Raw genomic sequence first — 21,154 nt, 5'->3', positions numbered from 1 at the left:
GAGAGAGAGAGAGAGAGAGAGAGAGCGAAAGAGAGAGAGCGAAAGAGAGAGCGAAAGAGAGAGCGAAAGAGAGAGCGCGAAAGAGAGAGAGCGAAAGAGAGAGAGAGCGAGAGAGAGAGAGAGAGACAGAGAGCGAAAGAGAGGGAGACATCGAAAGAGAGGGAGAGAGAGTGGGAGAGAGAGCGGGAGAGCAAAAGAGAGAGAGAGAGCGGGAGAGAGAGAGAGCAGGAGAGAGAGGATCAGTCACCATAGTCAAGGTATTGTCTATCAAAATATGACTGACCTTCATCGGTCAGACAGAAATAAGTCTCATCTTTTCCATTACAATGACAAGCAGACAAATGACTTCCTGAAGTCCTAGAGGACAGTTGATCCCAGGACATTAGGGTCTTACCTGGTTTGGTCTGAGAAAGCCAGTCCACATGGAGTCCTTTCTCCCTGGCCTGGGCTAGAGACAGGAAGCGCCTCTCCTGAGAACACAGACACACAGAGACTCCTTTCATCATCTACCTGAACAGCTCTCAGACAGCCCAGCCATTACAGTGTAGTGTACCAAACTACCAGCTACGGCCCTGGACCAGTGTTGAGGACCAGCATTCATCAACTGTAGTAGTCCTAACCCTGCAACTGTGGCCCTTAGACTGGAACAACTCCTCCCTTCTAGACTGTTCTAGGACAGGACAGTCTGTTAGACTGGAACAACTCCTCCCTTCTAGACTGTTCCAGTACAGGACAGTCTGTTAGACTGGAACAACTCCCCCCTTCTAGACTGTTCCAGTACAGGACAGTACAGTACAGTACAGGACAGTCTGTCAGACTGGAACAACTCCCCCCTTCTAGACTGTTCCAGGACAGGACAGTCTGTTAGACTGGAACAACTCCTCCCTTCTAGACTGTTCCAGTACAGTACAGGACAGTCTGTTAGACTGGAACAACTCCCCCCTTCTAGACTGTTCCAGTACAGGACAGTCTGTCAGACTGGAACAACTCCCCCCTTCTAGACTGTTCCAGGACAGGACAGTCTGTTAGACTGGAACAACTCCTCCCTTCTAGACTGTTCCAGTACATGACAGTCTGTTAGACTGGAACAACTCCCCCCTTCTAGACTGTTCCAGTACAGGACAGTCTGTTACACTGGAACAACTCTCCCCTTCTAGACTGTTCCAGTACAGGACAGGACAGTCTGTTAGACTGGAACAACTCCTCCCTTCTAGACTGTTCCAGGACAGGACAGTCTGTTAGACTGGAACAACTCTCCCCTTCTAGACTGTTCCAGTACAGGACAGTCTGTTAGACTGGAACAACTCCCCCCTTCTAGACTGTTCCAGTACAGGACAGGACAGTCTGTTAGACTGGAACACCTCCCCCCTTTTAGACTGTTCGAGTACAGGACAGTCTGCTAGACTGGAACAACTCCCCCCTTCTAGACTGTTCCAGGACAGGACAGTCTCCTAGACTGGAACAATTCCCCCCTTCTAGATTGTTCCAGGGCAGGACAGTCTGTTAGACTGGAACAACTCCCCCCTTCTAGACTGTTCCAGTACTGGACAGTCTGTTAGACTGGAACAACTCCCCCCTTCTAGACTGTTCCAGGACAGGACAGTCTGTTATACTGGAACAACTCCCCCCTTCTAGACTGTTCCAGTACAGGACAGGACAGTCTGTTAGACTGGAACAACTCCCCCCTTCTAGACTGTTCCAGTACAGGACAGTCTGTTAGACTGGAACAACTCCCCCCTTCTAGACTGTTCAAGGACAGGACAGTCTGTTAGACTGGAAATCCTCCTCCCTTCTATACTGTTCCAGTACAGGACAGTCTGTTAGAATGGAACAACTCTCCCCTTCTAGACTGTTCCAGTATAGGGCAGTCTGTTAGACTGGAACAACTCCCCCCTTCTAGACTGTTCCAGTACAGTACAGGACAGTCTGTTAGACTGGAACAACTCCTCCCTTTTAGACTGTTCCAGTACAGGACAGTCTGTTAGACTGGAACAACTCCCCCTTTCTAGACTGTTCCAGTACAGGACAGGCCAGTCTGTTAGACTGGAACAACTCCCCCCTTCTAGACTGTTCCAGTACAGGACAGGACAGTCTGTTAGACTGGAACAACTCCCCCCTTCTAGACTGTTCCAGTACAGGACAGGACAGTCTGTTAGACTGGAACAACTCCCCCCTTCTAGACTGTTCCAGTACAGGACAGTCTGTTCCTAATACAGAGCCCTAGACTTCATCCAACGATACTAATCTCCTTCAGAGTGTTTTAGTGGTCCAGTGTGTGTGTTACGTGCGTATGTTTGTCTGTGTGTGTGTGCGTGTGCGTGTGCTTGTGCACGTGTGCGTGTCTCACCTTTAGAGAGTCGTAGTGGTCCTGTCTGATGTCTTCGTACTCCTCTGTCGTCTCCTCAAAGAACTCCTCCTTCACGTTCTCATCTAGCAGCTGAGAACACTGACAGAGACAACACGGAGGTTCATCTAACAGCTGAGAACACTGACAGAGACAACACGGAGGTTCATCTAACAGCTGAGAACACCGACAGAGACAACACGGAGGTTCATCTAACAGCTGAGAACACCGGCAGAGACAACACGGAGGTTCATCTAACAGCTGAGAACACCGGCAGAGACAACACGGAGGCTCATCTAACAGCTGAGAACACCGACAGAGACAACACGGAGGTTCACCTAACAGCTGAGAACACTGACAGAGACAACACGGAGGTTCATCTAACAGCTGAGAACACCGACAGAGACAACACGGAGGCTCATCTAACAGCTGAGAATAAGCAGCTGTACTAAGTGAGAACCACAGTATCTACTGACAGGAAGTGTAGACACACAGTATCTACTGACAGGAAGTGAAGTGAGAACCACAGTATCTACTGACAGGAAGTGTAGTGTGGGCTGTACTAAGTGAGGACCACAGTATCTACTGACAGGAAGTGTAGTGTGGGCTGTACTAAGTGAGGACACACAGTATCTACTGACAGGAAGTGTAGTGTAGGCAGTACTAAGTGAGGACACACAGTATCTACTGACAGGAAGTGTAGTGTGGGCTGTACTAAGTGAGGACCCACAGTATCTACTGACAGGAAGTGAAGTGAGGACCACAGTATCTACTAACAGGAAGTGTAGTGTGGGCAGTACTAAGTGAGAACCACAATATCTACTGACAGGAAGTGTAGTGTGGGCTGTACTAAATGAGGACCACAGTATCTACTGACAGGAAGTGTAGTGTGTCTAGTCAGTGTAGTGTACGTACCACCACCACACTCCTGGAGGCATCCAGAACATGCACCACAGGACAGCTGTAACGGGGAGCGATCTTCACTGCCGTGTGGGTCCTGTTACACACAGAAGCTTCACGTCAGACACAGGGTCAACAAGGGACCAGGAAGTAAGCGAGTTGAAAGGTCATGGTAAAGATAATGATGGTGTGTGTTGAGAGACGCATCACATCAGACACAGGGTCAACAAGGGACCAGGAAGTAAGCGAGTTGAAAGGTCATGGTAAAGATAATGATGGTGTGTGTTGAGAGAGGCATCACATCAGAAACAGGGTCAACAAGGGGTTAGGAAGTAAGCGAGTTGAAAGGTCATGCTAAAGAAAGTGTGTCTTACTTGGAGGTGGTGGCCCCTCCGATCAGGAGTGGGGTCTTCATCCCAAGCCGCTCCATCTCTTTGGCAACGTAGATCATCTCATCCAGCGAGGGCGTGATGAGGCCAGACAGACCGATGATGTCTGTAGGGCGGAGGGATACACAGGAAGTTCAGCTGGAGGGACTACTTCCAAAAGAGCAGTTCACTCATTCCATCTCTGATTTCAGTCCCAATCCTACTCCTTCTCTAGCCTGGTCCCAGATCTGTGGTTTATAGCCAACTCCAACTCCTAGCAGTTGGCAGGACAGCCCAAACTGATCTGAGACCAGGTTAATTACCACTTACTGTCCTAGTGCCACCCTGTCAGACAGCCCAAACTGATCTGGGACCAGGTTAATCACCACTTACTGTCCTAGTGCCACCCTGTCAGACAGCCCAAACTGATCTGAGACCAGGTTAATCACCACTTACTGTCCTAGTGCCACCCCGTCAGACAGGACAAACTGATCTGATCTGGGACCAGGTTAATCACCACTTACTGTCCTAGTGCCACCCTATCAGACAGGACAAACTGATCTGATCTGAGACCAGGACAATCCCCACTTACTGTCCAAGTGCCACCCTGTCAGACAGGACAAACAGATCTGATCTGAGACCAGGTTAATCACCACTTACTGTCCTAGTACCACCCCGTCAGACAGCCCAAACTGATCTGATCTGGGACCAGGTTAATCACCACGTACTGTCCAAGTGCCACCCTGTCAGACAGCCCAAACTGATCTGGGACCAGATTAATCACCACTTACTGTCCTAGTGCCCCCCTGTCAGACAGGACAAACTGATCTGATCTGAGACCAGGTTAATCACCACTTACTGTCCTAGTGCCACCCTGTCAGACAGGACAAACTGATCTGAGACCAGGACAATCACCACTTACTGTCCTAGTGCCACCCTGTCAGACAGGACAAACTGATCTGGGACCAAGTTAATCATCACTTCCTGTCCTAGTGCCACCCCGTCAGACAGGACAAACTGATCTGATCTGAGACCAGGTTAATCACCACTTACTGTCCTAGTGCCACCCTGTCAGACAGGACAAACTGATCTGAGACCAGGACAATCACCACTTACTGTCCTAGTGCCACCCTGTCAGACAGCCCAAACTGATCTGATCTGGGACCAGGTTAATCACCACTTACTGTCCTAGTGCCACCCTGTCAGACAGGACAAACTGATCTGATCTGGGACCAGGTTAATCACCACTTACTGTCCTAGTGCCACCCCGTCAGACAGCCCAAACTGATCTGATCTGGGACCAGGTTAATCACCACTTACTGTCCTAGTGTCACCCTGTCAGACAGCCCAAACTGATCTGGGACCAGGTTAATCATCACTTACTGTTCTTGTGCCACCCCGTCAGACAGGACAAACAGATCTGATCTGGGACCAGGTTAATCACCATTTACTGTCCTAGTGCCACCCTGTCAGACAGGACAAACTGATCTGGGATCAGGTTAATCACCACTTACTGTCCTAGTGCCACCCCGTCAGACAGCCCAAACTGATCTGGGACCAGGTTAATCACCACTTACTGTCCTAGTGCCACCCTGTCAGACAGGACAAACTGATCAGAGACCAGGTTAATCACCACTTACTGTCCTTGTGCCACCCCGTCAGACAGGACAAACTGATCTGATCTGGGACCAGGTTAATCACCACTTACTGTCCTAGTGCCACCCTGTCAGACAGGACAAACTGATCTGGGATCAGGTTAATCACCACTTACTGTCCTAGTGCCACCCCATCAGACAGGACAAACTGATCTGATCTGAGACCAGGTTAATCACCACTTACTGTCCTAGTGCCACCCTGTCAGACCGCCCAAACTGATCTGGGACCAGGTTAATCATCACTTACTGTCCTAGTGCCACCCCGTCAGACAGGACAAACAGATCTGATCTGGGACCAGGTTAATCACCACTTACTGTCCTAGTGCCACCCTGTCAGACAGGACAAACTGATCTGGGATCAGGTTAATCACCACTTACTGTCCTAGTGCCACCCCGTCAGACAGCTCAAACTGATCTGGGACCAGGTTAATTACCACTTACTGTCCTAGTGCCACCCTGTCAGACAGGACAAACTGACCAGAGACCAGGTTAATCACCACTTACTGTCCTTTTGCCACCCTGTCAGACAGGACAAACTGATCTGATCTGGGAACAGGTTAATCACCACTTACTGTCCTAGTGCCACCCTGTCAGACAGGACAAACTGATCTGATCTGAGACCAGGACAATCACCACTTACTGTCCTAGTGCCACCCTGTCAGACAGCCCAAACTGATCTGGGACCAGGTTAATCACCACTTACTGTCCTAGTGCCACCCTGTCAGACAGCCCAAACTGATCTGGGACCAGGTTAATCATCACTTACTGTCCTAGTGCCACCCCGTCAGACAGGACAAACAGATCTGATCTGGGACCAGGTTAATCACCACTTACTGTCCTAGTGCCACCCTGTCAGACAGGACAAACTGATCTGGGATCAGGTTAATCACCACTTACTGTCCTAGTGCCACCCCGTCAGACAGGACAAACTGATCTGATCTGAGACCAGGTTAATCACCACTTACTGTCCTAGTGCCACCCTGTCAGACAGCACAAACTGATCTGATCTGGGACCAGGTTAATCACCACTTACTGTCCTAGTGCCACCCTGTCAGACAGCCCAAACTGATCTGGGACCAGGTTAATCATCACTTACTGTCCTTGTGCCACCCCGTCAGACAGGACAAACAGATCTGATCTGGGACCAGGTTAATCACCACTTACTGTCCTAGTGCCACCCTGTCAGACAGGACAAACTGATCTGGGATCAGGTTAATCACCACTTACTGTCCTAGTGCCACCCCGTCAGACTGGACAAACTGATCTGAGACCAGGTTAATCACCACTTACTGTCCTAGTGCCACCCTGTCAGACAGCCCAAACTGATCTGGGACCAGGTTAATCACCACTTACTGTCCTAGTGCCACCCCGTCAGACAGCCCAAACTGATCTGGGACCAGGTTAATCCTATTGGTTAAAGCCGAGCTACAGTACAGTGGAACTGATGAGCCATAAGGTTCATGTTAACACACCTGCTTTGCAGTCGATGGCTTCCCTCAGTATCCTGTCGCACGGAATCATGACCCCCAGATCAATCACTCTTGGAAAAGGAAATCAAACGGGGTTAAGGACAAGGTCATGGAAAGATAAAGGAACAAATCAAACTTTATCAGTCACGTAAGTTGCTGAATACAACTTACAAGCCCATAACCAACAATGCAGTTAAGAAAAAAATACTGAATATAACACCACAATAGAACACGAGAGAACACAATAGAACGCGAGAACACAATAGAACGCACAACACCCCTACCTGAAGTTGTTGCAGCCCAGCACCACTCCTACAATGTTCTTCCCGATGTCGTGGACGTCTCCCTTCACTGTGGCCAACACTATGGTGCCCTGGTAGGGGTCCTAACAGAGATCATTAATGTAGAGGAGAGAGCTGTATGAATCAGTCCCTTCACTGTGACCAACACTATGGTGCCCTGGTAGGGGTCCTAACAGAGATCATTAATGTAGAGGAGAGAGCTGTGATGAATCAGTCCTTTCACTGTGACCAACACTATGGTGCCCTGGTAGGGGTCCTAACAGAGATCATTAATGTAGAGGAGAGAGCTGTGATGAATCAGTCCCTTCACTGTGACCAACACTATGGTGCCCTGGTAGGGGTCCTAACAGAGATCATTAATATAGAGGAGAGAGCTGTGATGAATCAGTCCCTTCACTGTGACCAACACTATGGTGCCCAGGTAGGGGTCATAACAGAGATCATTAATGTAGAGTAGAGCTGTGATGAGATGGGGAGACAGAAACAGACTGTAGAGACAGACGGACAGACAGACGGACAGACAAACAGGTGGACTCACAATCTCCTCTACTGATCCTGATGCCAGTAGCATGGCCTCCCTCTCCTTCTCCATGTAGGGGATCAGGTGGGCCACAGCCTTCTTCATCACACGTGCTGACTTTATCACCTGTTACACATACACACACACACACACATAGATAGACACACAGAGACAGACATGATCATGAGAAGAATAGATACCTCCTGTATTATCTCCTCTGTGATCTCTTCCCTCCTACCTAAGGATATCATGGATCTGTCCACTCCTCCATCTCTTCCCCCCTACCTGAGGATATCATGGATCTGTCCACTCCTCCATCTCTTCCCCCCTACCTGAGGATATCTAGGATCTGTCCACTCCTCCATCTCTTCCTTCCAACCTGAGGATATATTGGATCTGTCCACTCCATCTCTTCCCTCCTACCTGAGGATATCATGGATCTGTCCACTCCTCCATCTCTTCCCCCCTACCTGAGGATATCATGGATCTGTCCACTCCTCCATCTCTTCCCCCCTACCTGAGGATATCTAGGATCTGTCCACTCCTCCATCTCTTCCCCCCTACCTGAGGATATCATGGATCTGTCCACTCCTCCATCTCTTCCCCCCTACCTGAGGATATCATGGATCTGTTCACTCCTCCATCTCTTCCCCCCTACCTGAGGATATCATGGATCTGTCCACTCCTCCATCTCTTACCTCCTACCTGAGGATATCATGGATCTGTCCACTCCTCCATCTCTTCCCCCCTACCTGAGGATATCATGGATCTGTCCACTCCTCCATCTCTTCCCCCCTACCTGAGGATATCATGGATCTGTCCACTCCTCCATCTCTTCCCCCCTACCTGAGGATATCATGGATCTGTCCACTCCTCCCCCCTACCTGAGGATATCTAGGATCTGTCCACTCCTCCATCTCTTCCTTCCAACCTGAGGATATATTGGATCTGTCCACTCCATCTCTTCCCTCGTACCTGAGGATATCATGGATCTGTCCACTCCTCCCTCCTACCTGAGGATATCATGGATCTGTCCACTCCTCCATCTCTTCCCTCCTACCTGAGAATATATTGGATCTCTTCCCCCCTACCTGAGGATATCATGGATCTGTCCACTCCTCCATCTCTTACCTCCTACCTGAGGATATCATGGATCTGTCCACTCCTCCATCTCTTCCCCCCTACCTGAGGATATCATGGATCTGTCCACTCCTCCATCTCTTCCCCCCTACCTGAGGATATCATGGATCTGTCCACTCCTCCATCTCTTCCCCCCTACCTGAGGATATCATGGATCTGTCCACTCCTCCCCCCTACCTGAGGATATCTAGGATCTGTCCACTCCTCCATCTCTTCCTTCCAACCTGAGGATATATTGGATCTGTCCACTCCATCTCTTCCCTCGTACCTGAGGATATCATGGATCTGTCCACTCCTCCCTCCTACCTGAGGATATCATGGATCTGTCCACTCCTCCATCTCTTCCCCCCTACCTGAGGATATAATGGATCTGTCCACTCCTCCATCTCTTCCCCCCTACCTGAGGATATCATGGATCTGTCCACTCCTCCATCTCTTCCCCCCTACCTGAGGATATAATGGATCTGTCCACTCCATCTCTTCCCTCCTACCTGAGGATATATTGGATCTCTTCCCCCCTACCTGAGGATATCATGGATCTGTCCACTCCTCCATCTCTTCCCTCCTACCTGAGGATATCATGGATCTGTCCACTCCTCCATCTCTTCCCTCCTACCTGAGGATATCATGGATCTGTCCACTCCTCCATCTCTTCCCCCCTACCTGAGGATATCATGGATCTGTCCACTCCTCCATCTCTTCCCTCCTACCTGAGGATATCATGGATCTGTCCACTCCTCCATCTCTTCCCCCCTACCTGAGGATATCTAGGATCTGTCCACTCCTCCATCTCTTCCTTCCTACCTGAGGTAGGAACATCTTCCCAGCTCCAAACAGGTCTCCCACCACCTTCATGCCGTTCATCAGGGGCCCCTCGATGACGTGTAGGGGCCTCGGATAGAATTCAGCCTGGGACCTCGCCTCCTCTGTGTCCTCTACCACATACTTATCTATACCCTGGAAAGAGCGAGAGAGAGAAAGAAGGGATATCGATAGTAATTGTGATAGTGATGGAGAAAGAGAGAGATTTGTACCTTAAATGTATATGTACCTGAAAATAACTTGGTCCCTGCAGTATGTGATCAGTAGAGAGAAAATAACTTGGTACCTGCATGCCACTAACCTTGATGAGCCCATACTATACCAACCTTGATGAGCCGTTACTACACTAACATTGATGAGCCGTTACTACACTAACATTGATGAGCCCATACTATACCAACCTTGATGAGCCCATACTATACTAAACTTGATGAGCCATACTATACCAACCTTGATGAGCCCATACTCCAGCCTCTCTCCTACTAACCTTGATGAGCCTATACTATACCAACCTTGATGAGCCCATACTCCAGCCTCTCTCCTACTAACCTTGATGAGCCCATACTATACCAACCTTGAGCCGTTACTACACTAACATTGATGAGCCCATACTATACTAACCTTGATGAGCCCATACTATACCAACCTTGATGAGCCATACTATGCTAACCTTGATAAGCCATACTATGCTAACCTTGATGAGCCCATACTATACCAACCTTGATGAGCCCATACTATACCAACCTTGATGAGCCCATACTAACCTTGATGAGCCCATACTATACTAACCTTGAAGAGCCCGTACTATACTAACCTTGATGAGCCCATACTATACTAACCTTGATGAGCCCATACTATACTAACCTTGATGAGCCCATAGTCCAGCCTCTCTCCTACTAACCTTGATGAGGCCATACTATACTAGCCTTGATGAGCCCATACTATACTAACCTTGATGAGCCCATTCTATACTAACCTTGATGAGCCCATACTATACTAACCTTGATGAGCCCATACTCCAGCCTATCTCCTACTAACCTTGATGCACCCATACTACACTAACATTGATGAGCCCATACTATGCTAGCCTTGATGAGCCCATACTACGCTGACCTTGATGAGCCATACTATGCTAACCTTGATGAGCCCATACTATACTAAACTTGATGGGCCCATACTATACTAACCTTGATGAGCCAATATTCCAGCCTCTCTCCTACTAACCTTGATGAGCCCATACTCCAGCCTCTCGTTTACTAACCTTGATGAACCCATACTATACTAACCTTGATGAGCCGTTACTACACTAACATTGATGAGCCCATACTATACTAACATTGATGAGCCCATACTATACTAACCTTGATGAGCCCATACTATACTAACCTTGATGAGCCCATAGTCCAGCCTCTCTCCTACTAACCTTGATGAGGCCATACTATACTAGCCTTGATGAGCCCATACTATACTAACCTTGATGAGCCCATTCTATACTAACCTTGATGAGCTCATACTATACTAACCTTGATGAGCCCATACTCCAGCCTCTCTCCTACTAACCTTGATGAGCCCATACTATACTAACCTTGATGAGCCCATACTCCAGCCTCTCTCCTAACCTTGATGAGCCCATACTCCAGCCTCTCGCTTACTAACCTTGATGAGCCGTTACTACACTAACATTGATGAGCCCATACTATACTAACATTGATGAGCCCATACTATACCAACCTTGATGAGCCCATACTATACCAACCTTGATGAGCCCATACTATACTAGCCCTGGTGAGCCCATACTATACTAGCCCTGGTGAGCCCATACTATACTAGCCTTGATGAGCTCATACTATACCAACCTTGATGAGCCCATACTATACTAACCTTGATGAGCCCATACTCCAGCCTCTCTCCTACTAACCTTGATGAGCCCATACTCCAGCCTCTCGCTTACTAACCTTGATGAGCCATTACTACACTAACATTGATGAGCCCATACTATACTAACATTGATGAGCCCATACTATACTAACATTGATGAGCCCATACTATACTAACCTTGATGAGCCCATAGTCCAGCCTCTCTCCTACTAACCTTGATGAGGCCATACTATACTAGCCTTGATGAGCCCATACTATACTAACCTTGATGAGCTCATACTATACTAACCTTGATGAGCCCATACTCCAGCCTCTCTCCTACTAACCTTGATGAGCCCATACTATACTAACCTTGATGAGCCCATACTCCAGCCTCTCTCCTAACCTTGATGAGCCCATACTCCAGCCTCTCGCTTACTAACCTTGATGAGCCGTTACTACACTAACATTGATGAGCCCATACTATACTAACATTGATGAGCCCATACTATACCAACCTTGATAAGCCCATACTATACCAACCTTGATGAGTCCATACTATACCAACCTTGATGAGCCCATACTATACCAACCTTGATGAGCCCATACTATACCAACCTTGATGAGCCCATACTATACTAGCCCTGGTGCGCCCATACTATACTAGCCCTGGTGAGCCCATAATATACTAGCCTTGATGAGCTCATACTATACCAACCTTGATGAGCCCATACTATACTAACCTTGATGAGCCCATACTCCAGCCTCTCTCCTACTAACCTTGATGAGCCCATACTCCAGCCTCTCGCTTACTAACCTTGATGAGCCGTTACTACACTAACATTGATGAGCCCATACTATACTAACATTGATGAGCCCATACTATACTAACATTGATGAGCCCATACTATACCAACCTTGATGAGCCCATACTATACTAGCCCTGGTGAGCCCATACTATACTAGCCCTGGTGAGCCCATACTATACTAGCCCTGGTGAGCCCATACTATACTAGCCCTGGTGAGCCCATACTATACTAGCCCTGGTGAGCCCATACTATACTAGCCCTGGTGAGCCCATACTATACTAGCCCTGGTGAGCCCATACTATACTAGCCCTGGTGAGCCCATACTATACCAGCCCTGGTGAGCCCATACTATACCAGCCCTGGTGAGCCCATACTATACCAGCCTTGGTGAGCCCATACTATACCAGCCTTGATGAGCCCATACTATACCAGCCTTGATGAGCCCATACTATACTAACCTTGATGAGCCCATACTCCAGCCTCTCTCCTACTAACCTTGATGAGCCCATACTCCAGCCTCTCGCTTACTAACCTTGATGAGCCATTACTACACTAACATTGATGAGCCCATACTATACTAACATTGATGAGCCCATACTATACTAACATTGATGAGCCCATACTATACTAACCTTGATGAGCCCATAGTCCAGCCTCTCTCCTACTAACCTTGATGAGGCCATACTATACTAGCCTTGATGAGCCCATACTATACTAACCTTGATGAGCTCATACTATACTAACCTTGATGAGCCCATACTCCAGCCTCTCTCCTACTAACCTTGATGAGCCCATACTATACTAACCTTGATGAGCCCATACTCCAGCCTCTCTCCTAACCTTGATGAGCCCATACTCCAGCCTCTCGCTTACTAACCTTGATGAGCCGTTACTACACTAACATTGATGAGCCCATACTATACTAACATTGATGAGCCCATACTATACCAACCTTGATAAGCCCATACTATACCAACCTTGATGAGTCCATACTATACCAACCTTGATGAGCCCATACTATACCAACCTTGATGAGCCCATACTATACCAACCTTGATGAGCCCATACTATACCAACCTTGATGAGCCCATACTATACTAGCCCTGGTGCGCCCATACTATACTAGCCCTGGTGAGCCCATAATATACTAGCCTTGATGAGCTCATACTATACCAACCTTGATGAGCCCATACTATACTAACCTTGATGAGCCCATACTATACTAACCTTGATGAGCCCATACTCCAGCCTCTCTCCTACTAACCTTGATGAGCCCATACTCCAGCCTCTCGCTTACTAACCTTGATGAGCCGTTACTACACTAACATTGATGAGCCCATACTATACCAACCTTGATGAGCCCATACTATACTAGCCCTGGTGAGCCCATACTATACTAGCCCTGGTGAGCCCATACTATACTAGCCCTGGTGAGCCCATACTATACTAGCCCTGGTGAGCCCATACTATACTAGCCCTGGTGAGCCCATACTATACTAGCCCTGGTGAGCCCATACTATACTAGCCCTGGTGAGCCCATACTATACCAGCCCTGGTGAGCCCATACTATACCAGCCCTGGTGAGCCCATACTATACCAGCCCTGGTGAGCCCATACTATACCAGCCTTGGTGAGCCCATACTATACCAGCCTTGATGAGCCCATACTATACCAGCCTTGATGAGCCCATACTATACCAACCTTGATGAGCCCATACTATACTAACATTGATGAGCCCATACTATACCAACCTTGATAAGCCCATACTATACCAACCTTGATGAGTCCATACTATACCAACCTTGATGAGCCCATACTATACCAACCTTGATGAGCCCATACTATACCAACCTTGATGAGCCCATACTATACTAGCCCTGGTGCGCCCATACTATACTAGCCCTGGTGAGCCCATAATATACTAGCCTTGATGAGCTCATACTATACCAACCTTGATGAGCCCATACTATACTAACCTTGATGAGCCCATACTATACTAACCTTGATGAGCCCATACTCCAGCCTCTCTCCTACTAACCTTGATGAGCCCATACTCCAGCCTCTCGCTTACTAACCTTGATGAGCCGTTACTACACTAACATTGATGAGCCCATACTATACCAACCTTGATGAGCCCATACTATACTAGCCCTGGTGAGCCCATACTATACTAGCCCTGGTGAGCCCATACTATACTAGCCCTGGTGAGCCCATACTATACTAGCCCTGGTGAGCCCATACTATACTAGCCCTGGTGAGCCCATACTATACTAGCCCTGGTGAGCCCATACTATACTAGCCCTGGTGAGCCCATACTATACCAGCCCTGGTGAGCCCATACTATACCAGCCCTGGTGAGCCCATACTATACCAGCCCTGGTGAGCCCATACTATACCAGCCTTGGTGAGCCCATACTATACCAGCCTTGATGAGCCCATACTATACCAGCCTTGATGAGCCCATACTATACCAACCTTGATGAGCCCATACTATACCAACCTTGATGAGCCCATACTATACTAACCTTGATGAGCCCATACTATACTAACCTTGATGAGCCCATACTATACTAACCTTGATGAGCCCATACTATACTAAGATTGATGAGCCCATACTATACAACCTTGATGAGCCCATACTATACTAACCTTGATGAGCCCCACACTATACTAACCTTGATGAGCCCATACTATACTAACCTTGATGAGCCCATACTCCAGCCTCTCCTCCACAGTTCCCTCTCGCCACTCGTCCGTCTGGACCACCTTCTTCCCTCCTTTGGCACAGCTCTGAAAACGACAGGATTCTCTTCAGAGAAAAACTATGGGAACTAGTATACTGTAATAGGGATCAGGTAACCACAGCGAGAAGGGACATACAGCCACAGAGTTACAGGACATGTACTGTGTTAACCAGTATGTACCTGTTCATACAGCAGAATATGTACTGTGTTAACCAGGTGGACCAGTATGTACCTGTCCATACAGCAAAATATGTACTGTGTGTAAAGCACAAACCTGTTGTTGGATATGTACTGTACTGTCTAAACCATATACCGGTGCCTTTGGAAAGTATTCAGACCCCTTGACTTTTTCCACATTTTCTTACGTTACAGCCTTATTCTAACATGTATTGTTTATTTTCCTCATCAATCCATAATGACAAAAGCAAAAACAGTTTTTTAGAAATGTTTGCTAATTTATAAAAATAAAATAAAAACTAAATATATTTACATAAGTATTCAGACCCTTTAATCAGTACTTTGTTGAATCACCTTTGGCAGTGATTACAGCCTTGAGTCTTCTTGGGTATGACGCTACAAGCTTGGCACACCTGTATTTGGGGAATTTCTCCCATTCTTCTCTGCAGATCCTCTCAAGCTCTGTCAGGTTGGATGGGGAACGTCACTGCGCATCTATTTTCAGGTCTATCCAGAGATGTTCGATCGGGTTCAAGTCCGAGTTTTGGCTGGGCCACTCAAGGACATTCAAAGACTTGTCCCGAAGCCACTCCTGCATTGTCTTGGCTGTGTGCTTAGGGTGGTTGTCCTGTTGGAAGGTGGTTGTCCTGTTGGAAGGTGAACCAGTCTGAGGTCCTGAGCGCTCTGGAGCAAGTTTTCATCAAGGATCTCTGTACTTTGCTCTGTTCATCTTTTTCCTCGGTCCTGACTAGTCTCCGAGTCCCTGCCTCTGAAAAACATCCCCACAGCATGATGCTGCCACCACCATGCTTCACCGTAGGGATAGTGCCAGGTTTCCTCCAGATGTGATGCTTGGCATTCAGGCCAAATACTTCAATCTTGGTTTCATCAGACCAGAGAATCTTGTTTCTCATGGTCTGAGAGTCTTTAGATGCCTTTTGGCAAACTCCAAGCGGGCTGTTATGTGCCTTTTACTGAGGAGTGGCTTCCGTCTGGCCACTCTACCATAAAGGCCTAATTGGTGGAGTGCTAGAGAGATGGTTGTCCTTCTGGAAGGTTCTCCCATCTCCACAGGGGAACTCTAGAGCTCTATCAGAGTGACTATCGGTTTCTTGGTCACCTCCCTGACCAAGGCCCTCCTCCCACGTTTGCTCTGTTTAGTCGGGCGGCCAAGTTGGTTCCAAACTTCTTCCTTTTAAGAATGATGACGCCACTGTTCTTGGGGACCTTCAATGCTGCAGAAATCTTTTGGTACCCTTTCCCAGATCTGTGCCTCGACACAATCCTGTCTCGGAGCTCTACAGACAATTCCTTCGACCTAATGGCTTGGTTTTTGCTCTGACATGCACTGTCAACTGTGGGACCTTTATATAAACAGGTGTGTTGCCTTTCCAAATCATGTCCGATCAATTGAATTTACCACAGGTGGACTCCAATCAAGTTGTAGAAACATCTCAAGGATGATCAATGGAAACAGGATGCATCTGAACTCAATTTCGAGTCTCATAGCAAAGGGTCTGAATACTTATGTAAATATGGTATTTCTGTTTAACAAATTTGCCAACATTTCTAAAAACACGTTTTTCGCTTTGTCATTATAGGGTATTGTGTGTAGATTGCTGAGGAAAAAAAATTATATTTAATCCATTTTAGAATAAGGCTGTAACGTAACAAAACGTGGGAAAAGTCGAAGGGGTCTGAATTCTTTTCCGAAGGCAATGTACAGGTGCATACAAGCACAGTAAGATAAACTAGGATATGTACTGTAGTGTGTAAACCATATACCTGTGCATACAAGCACAGTAAGATAAACTAGGATATGTACTGTAGTGTGTAAACCATATACCTGTGCATACAAGCACAGTATGATCAACTAGGATATATACTGTAGTGTGTAAACCATATACCTGTGCGTACAGCAGTAGCTTCTCTGTGGCCTCTGGGTCTTTGTTCCAGATGAGGTTCTCACACATGAGCAGGAGCTCCTTGTCAATATCATCATAGACAGGCAGGCTGCCAGCGTTCACTATGCCCATGTCCATGCCATCCTATAGGAGATTGCAGGACAACAGGGTTACTCATGAAGTGATAACGTAGTAGGGCAGCTAGCTAGCTAGATGTCGATAGCCACTGGCTAATGTAGTAGGGCCGCTAGCTAGCTAGATGTCGATAGCACTGCATGTGTCAGCCAGTGGCTAACGTAGTAGGTCCAGTAGCTAGCTAGATGTCGATAGCCACTGGCTGACTCATGCAATGCTAACGTAGTAGATCCAGTAGCTAGCTAGATGTCGATAGCCACTGGCTAACGTAGTAGGGCCGGTTCAACCTACCTTGATGGCGCGGTAGAGGAAGGTTCAACCTACCTTGATGGCGCGGTAGAGGAAGGTTCAACCTACCTTGATGGCGCGGTAGAGGAGGGTTCAACCTACCTTGATGGCGCGGTAGCGGAAGGTTCAACCTACCTTGATGGCGTGGTAGAGGAAGGTTCACCCTACCTTGATGGCGCGGTAGAGGAAGGCTCCACCTACCTTGATGGCGCGGTAGAGGAAGGTTCAACCTACCTTGATGGCGTGGTAGAGGAAGGCTCCATGCATGGCCTCTCTGATAACCTCCATGCCTCTGAAGGAGAAGGACAGGTTGGACAGGCCTCCACTGATCCTGGCCCCAGGCAACAACTCCTGTAGAGAATATATACACATTAAATACTGTAGTATATACTGTTAGAAGGACAGGTTGATCCTGGCCCCAGGCAACAACTCCTGTAGAGAATATATATCTATATACACACATTAAATACTGTAGTATATACTGTTAGAAGGACAGGTTGATCCTGGCCCCAGGCAACAACTCCTGTAGAGAATATCTATACACACATTAAATACTGTAGTATATACTGTTAGAAGGACAGGTTGATCCTGACCCCAGGTAAAGACTCCTACAGAAAACACAGTATGGGTCATTTACAGGACATGAAAGCCTGGAAGCCCACACTGCCATGCATGTTGTTTGCAATCCCCCTGAGGTGAGAGCCATCTCCTTTCATTTCACATTTTAGTCATTTAGCAGACGCTCTTATTCAGAGCGACTTACAGTAGTGAATGCATACATTTCATACATTTTTTCCCCGTACTGGTCCCCCTCCCCCGTGGGAATCGAACCCACAACCCTGGCGTTGCAAACACCATGCTCTACCAACTGAGCCACACGGGACACGGGACCTTTCCCAGGCAGACCCTGGACAGCTAAGTGGTGAGTAACATCACCACTGGTATCAATATAGAAAAAAGACACAGTCCCATAGAAATCCCCCTGGGAGAGTGACAACGATAAGCAGTGTTGTGACTGCATTAGCAGAAACATTGACCAGGTCTCAACTGACCTTGATGAGCCTTGTGGCTCTGATGAAATTGATGGCGTACTCGCTGTGTTCCTCCATGCCCGTGCCGATGGTCAGGATGTTGGGGTCAAAGATGATGTCGTTGGGGTCAAAGCCCACTTGAGTTACCAGGAGGCGATAGGCTCTGCTACAGATTTCGACCTTGCGCTCTGTCTCCGTAGCCTGTAGGAACCAGAGAAGACAGCTGTTCCAAAGGTCTGATTGTTTCCCCCCCCCCCCCCCCCCCTCCTAAGAATGTACAGCGGCAAGAAAAAGTAATGTGAACCCTTTGGAAATACCTGGACTTCTGCATAAATTGGGTCATAAAATTTGATCTGATCTTCATCTAAGTCACAACAGACAAAACACAGTCTGCTTAAACTAATAACACACAAACAATTATACCTTTTCATGTCTTTATTGAACACACCGTGTAAACATTCACAGTGCAGGGTGGGAAAAGTATGTGAACCCTTGGATTTAATAACTGGTTGACCCTCCGTTGGCAGCAATAACCTCAACCAAACGTTTTCTGTAGTTGGGGATCAGACCTGCACAACGGTCAGGAGGAATTTTGGACCATTCCTCTTTACAAAACTGTTTCAGTTTGGCAATATTCTTGGGATGTCTGGTGTGAACTGCTCTCTTGAGTTCATGCCACAGCATCTCAATCGGGTTGAGGTCAGGACTCTGACTGGGCCACTCCAGAAGGAGTATTTTTCTTCTGTTGAAGTCATTCTGTTGTTGATTTACTTCTGTGTTTTGGGTCATTGTCCTGTTGCATCACCCAACTTCTGTTGAGCTTCAATTGGCGCACAGATAGCCTTACATTCTCCTGCAAAATATCTTGATAAACTTGGGAATTCATTTTTTTGTCGATGATAGCAAGCTGTCCAGGCCCTGAGGCAGCAAAGCAGCCCCAAACCATGATGCTCCCTCCACCATAGTTTACAGTTGAGGATGAGGTTTTGATGTTGGTGTGCTGTGCCTTTTTTTCTCCACATAGTGTTGTGTGTTCCTTCCAAACAACTCAACTTTAGTTTAATCTGTTCACACAATATTTAGCCAGTAGCGCTGTGGAACATTCAAGTGCTCTTTTGTAAACTTCAGAAGTGCAGCAATGTTTTTTTTGGACAGCAGTGGCTTCTTCTGTGGCGTCCTCCCATGAACACCATTCTTGTTTAGTGTTTTACGTATCGTAGACTCGTCAACAGAGATGTTAGCATGTTCCAGAGATTTCTGTAAGTCTTTAGCTGACGCTCTAGGATTCTTCTTAACCTCATTGAGCATTCTGCTCTGTGCTCTTGCAGTCATCTTTGCAGGACGGCCACTCCTAGGGAGAGTAGCAACAGTACTGAACTTTCTCTTGCAGTGGACTGATGAACATCAAGGCTTTTAGAGATACTTTTGTAACACTATCCAGCTTTATGCAAGTCAACAATTAATCTTAGATCTTCTGAGATCTCTTTTGTTTGAGGCATGGTTCACATCAGGCAATGCTTCTTGTGAATAGCAAACTAACATTTTGTGAGTGTTTTTTTATAGGGCAAGGCAGCTCTAACCAACTTCTCCAATCTCCTCTCATTGATTGGATTCCAGGTTAGTTTACTACTGATTCCAATTAGCTTTTGGAGAAGTCATTAGCCTTGGTGGTTCACATACTTTTTCCAACCTACACTGTGAATGTTTAAATGATGTATTCAATATAGACAAGAAAAATACAATAATTTGTGTGTTATTAGTTTAAGCACACTGTGTTTGTCAGTTGTTGTGACTTAGATGAAGATCAGTTCAAATTTGTTGACCAATTTATGCAGAAATCCAGGTAATTCCAAAGGGTTCACATACTTTCTCTTGCCACTGTATATCCTACCATCTCCTTTCCAGCTGTCAGTCTCACCTGACCCTCCTCGTCGAAGGCCATAACAACCACGGCAGCCCCGTAGCGTCTGACAGTCGTAGCTCTCTGGAGAAACTCCTCTTCTCCTTCCTTCAGACTGATGCTGTTCACGATACACTTCCCCTGACAACACTTCAGTCCCGCCTTGATCACCTCGAAGTTCGACGAGTCTATACACAGAGGTACCTAGGAGAGGAGAGAGAGGAGGACACCTGGAAGTTAGACGAGTCTATACACAGAGGTACCTAGGAGAGGAGAGAAAGAGAGAGAAAGAGAGAGAGAGAGAGAGAGGAGGACACCTGGAAGTTCGACGAGTCTATACACAGAGGTACCTAGGAGAGGAGAGGAGAGAGAGAGAGAGAGAGAGAGAGAGAGAGAGAGAGAGAGAGAGAGAGAGAGAGAGAGAGAGAGAGAGAGAGAGGAGGACACCTGGAAGTTAGACGAGTCTATACACAGAGGTACCTAGGAGAGAGAGAGAAAGAGGGGAGGATAAAGAGGAGAACTAGGAGAGGAGAGAGGGGGGGATAAAAAGGAGAACTAGGAGAGCTGGGTAAGTGAACTTCAGCTTTAGTAAGGGCCTAAAGGACTTATTCTATAGATGAACTCTGCTCTTCCAGTGGTCTTGTTTTCCCTGCATCTCCCAGCACTTTAACGATGTGGTTCAGTTTCCTGTAGCTCAGTGCATAGTAACATTACCTATTTGGTACAGTATCACAGGAAATGGTTTAGAAAACATGATTAAACGTCAGAGTGTGCAGGTATCTTATCTTT

General features: G+C 47.3%; 1 protein-coding gene across 4 annotated transcripts in view; it reads right to left on the bottom strand.

The window, feature by feature from the left end:
* Nucleotides 1–21,154, bottom strand: part of LOC106590971 (methionine synthase) — a 52,223-nt gene that overhangs the window by 10,110 nt on the left and 20,959 nt on the right. For 3 of the 4 annotated variants that reach the window (XM_082978783.1, XM_082978785.1, XM_082978786.1), the window contains 13 exons: nt 20,384–20,569; nt 18,487–18,666; nt 17,669–17,785; nt 17,015–17,155; nt 14,887–14,976; nt 9,503–9,655; nt 7,577–7,684; nt 7,021–7,121; nt 6,740–6,807; nt 3,619–3,739; nt 3,260–3,341; nt 2,348–2,446; nt 395–470 (listed from right to left, as the gene is read on the bottom strand). In XM_082978783.1, coding sequence (XP_082834909.1) covers nt 395–470; nt 2,348–2,446; nt 3,260–3,341; nt 3,619–3,739; nt 6,740–6,807; nt 7,021–7,121; nt 7,577–7,684; nt 9,503–9,655; nt 14,887–14,976; nt 17,015–17,155; nt 17,669–17,785; nt 18,487–18,666; nt 20,384–20,569 — 1,522 coding nt within the window. Of the gene's footprint in view, nt 1–394; nt 471–2,347; nt 2,447–2,682; nt 2,699–3,259; nt 3,342–3,618; nt 3,740–6,739; nt 6,808–7,020; nt 7,122–7,576; nt 7,685–9,502; nt 9,656–14,886; nt 14,977–17,014; nt 17,156–17,668; nt 17,786–18,486; nt 18,667–20,383; nt 20,570–21,154 lie in introns of all 4 variants that reach the window. The other variant, XM_082978784.1, reaches the window with a different exon arrangement.

Source organism: Salmo salar, chromosome 01 (assembly GCF_965601325.2).
Source record: "Salmo salar chromosome 01, fSalSal1, whole genome shotgun sequence".
In the NCBI taxonomy this organism is placed as follows: domain Eukaryota; kingdom Metazoa; phylum Chordata; class Actinopteri; order Salmoniformes; family Salmonidae; genus Salmo; species Salmo salar.
The sequence above is the reverse complement of the archived record's forward strand: the minus strand, read 5'-3'. Positions and strand labels throughout refer to the sequence as shown.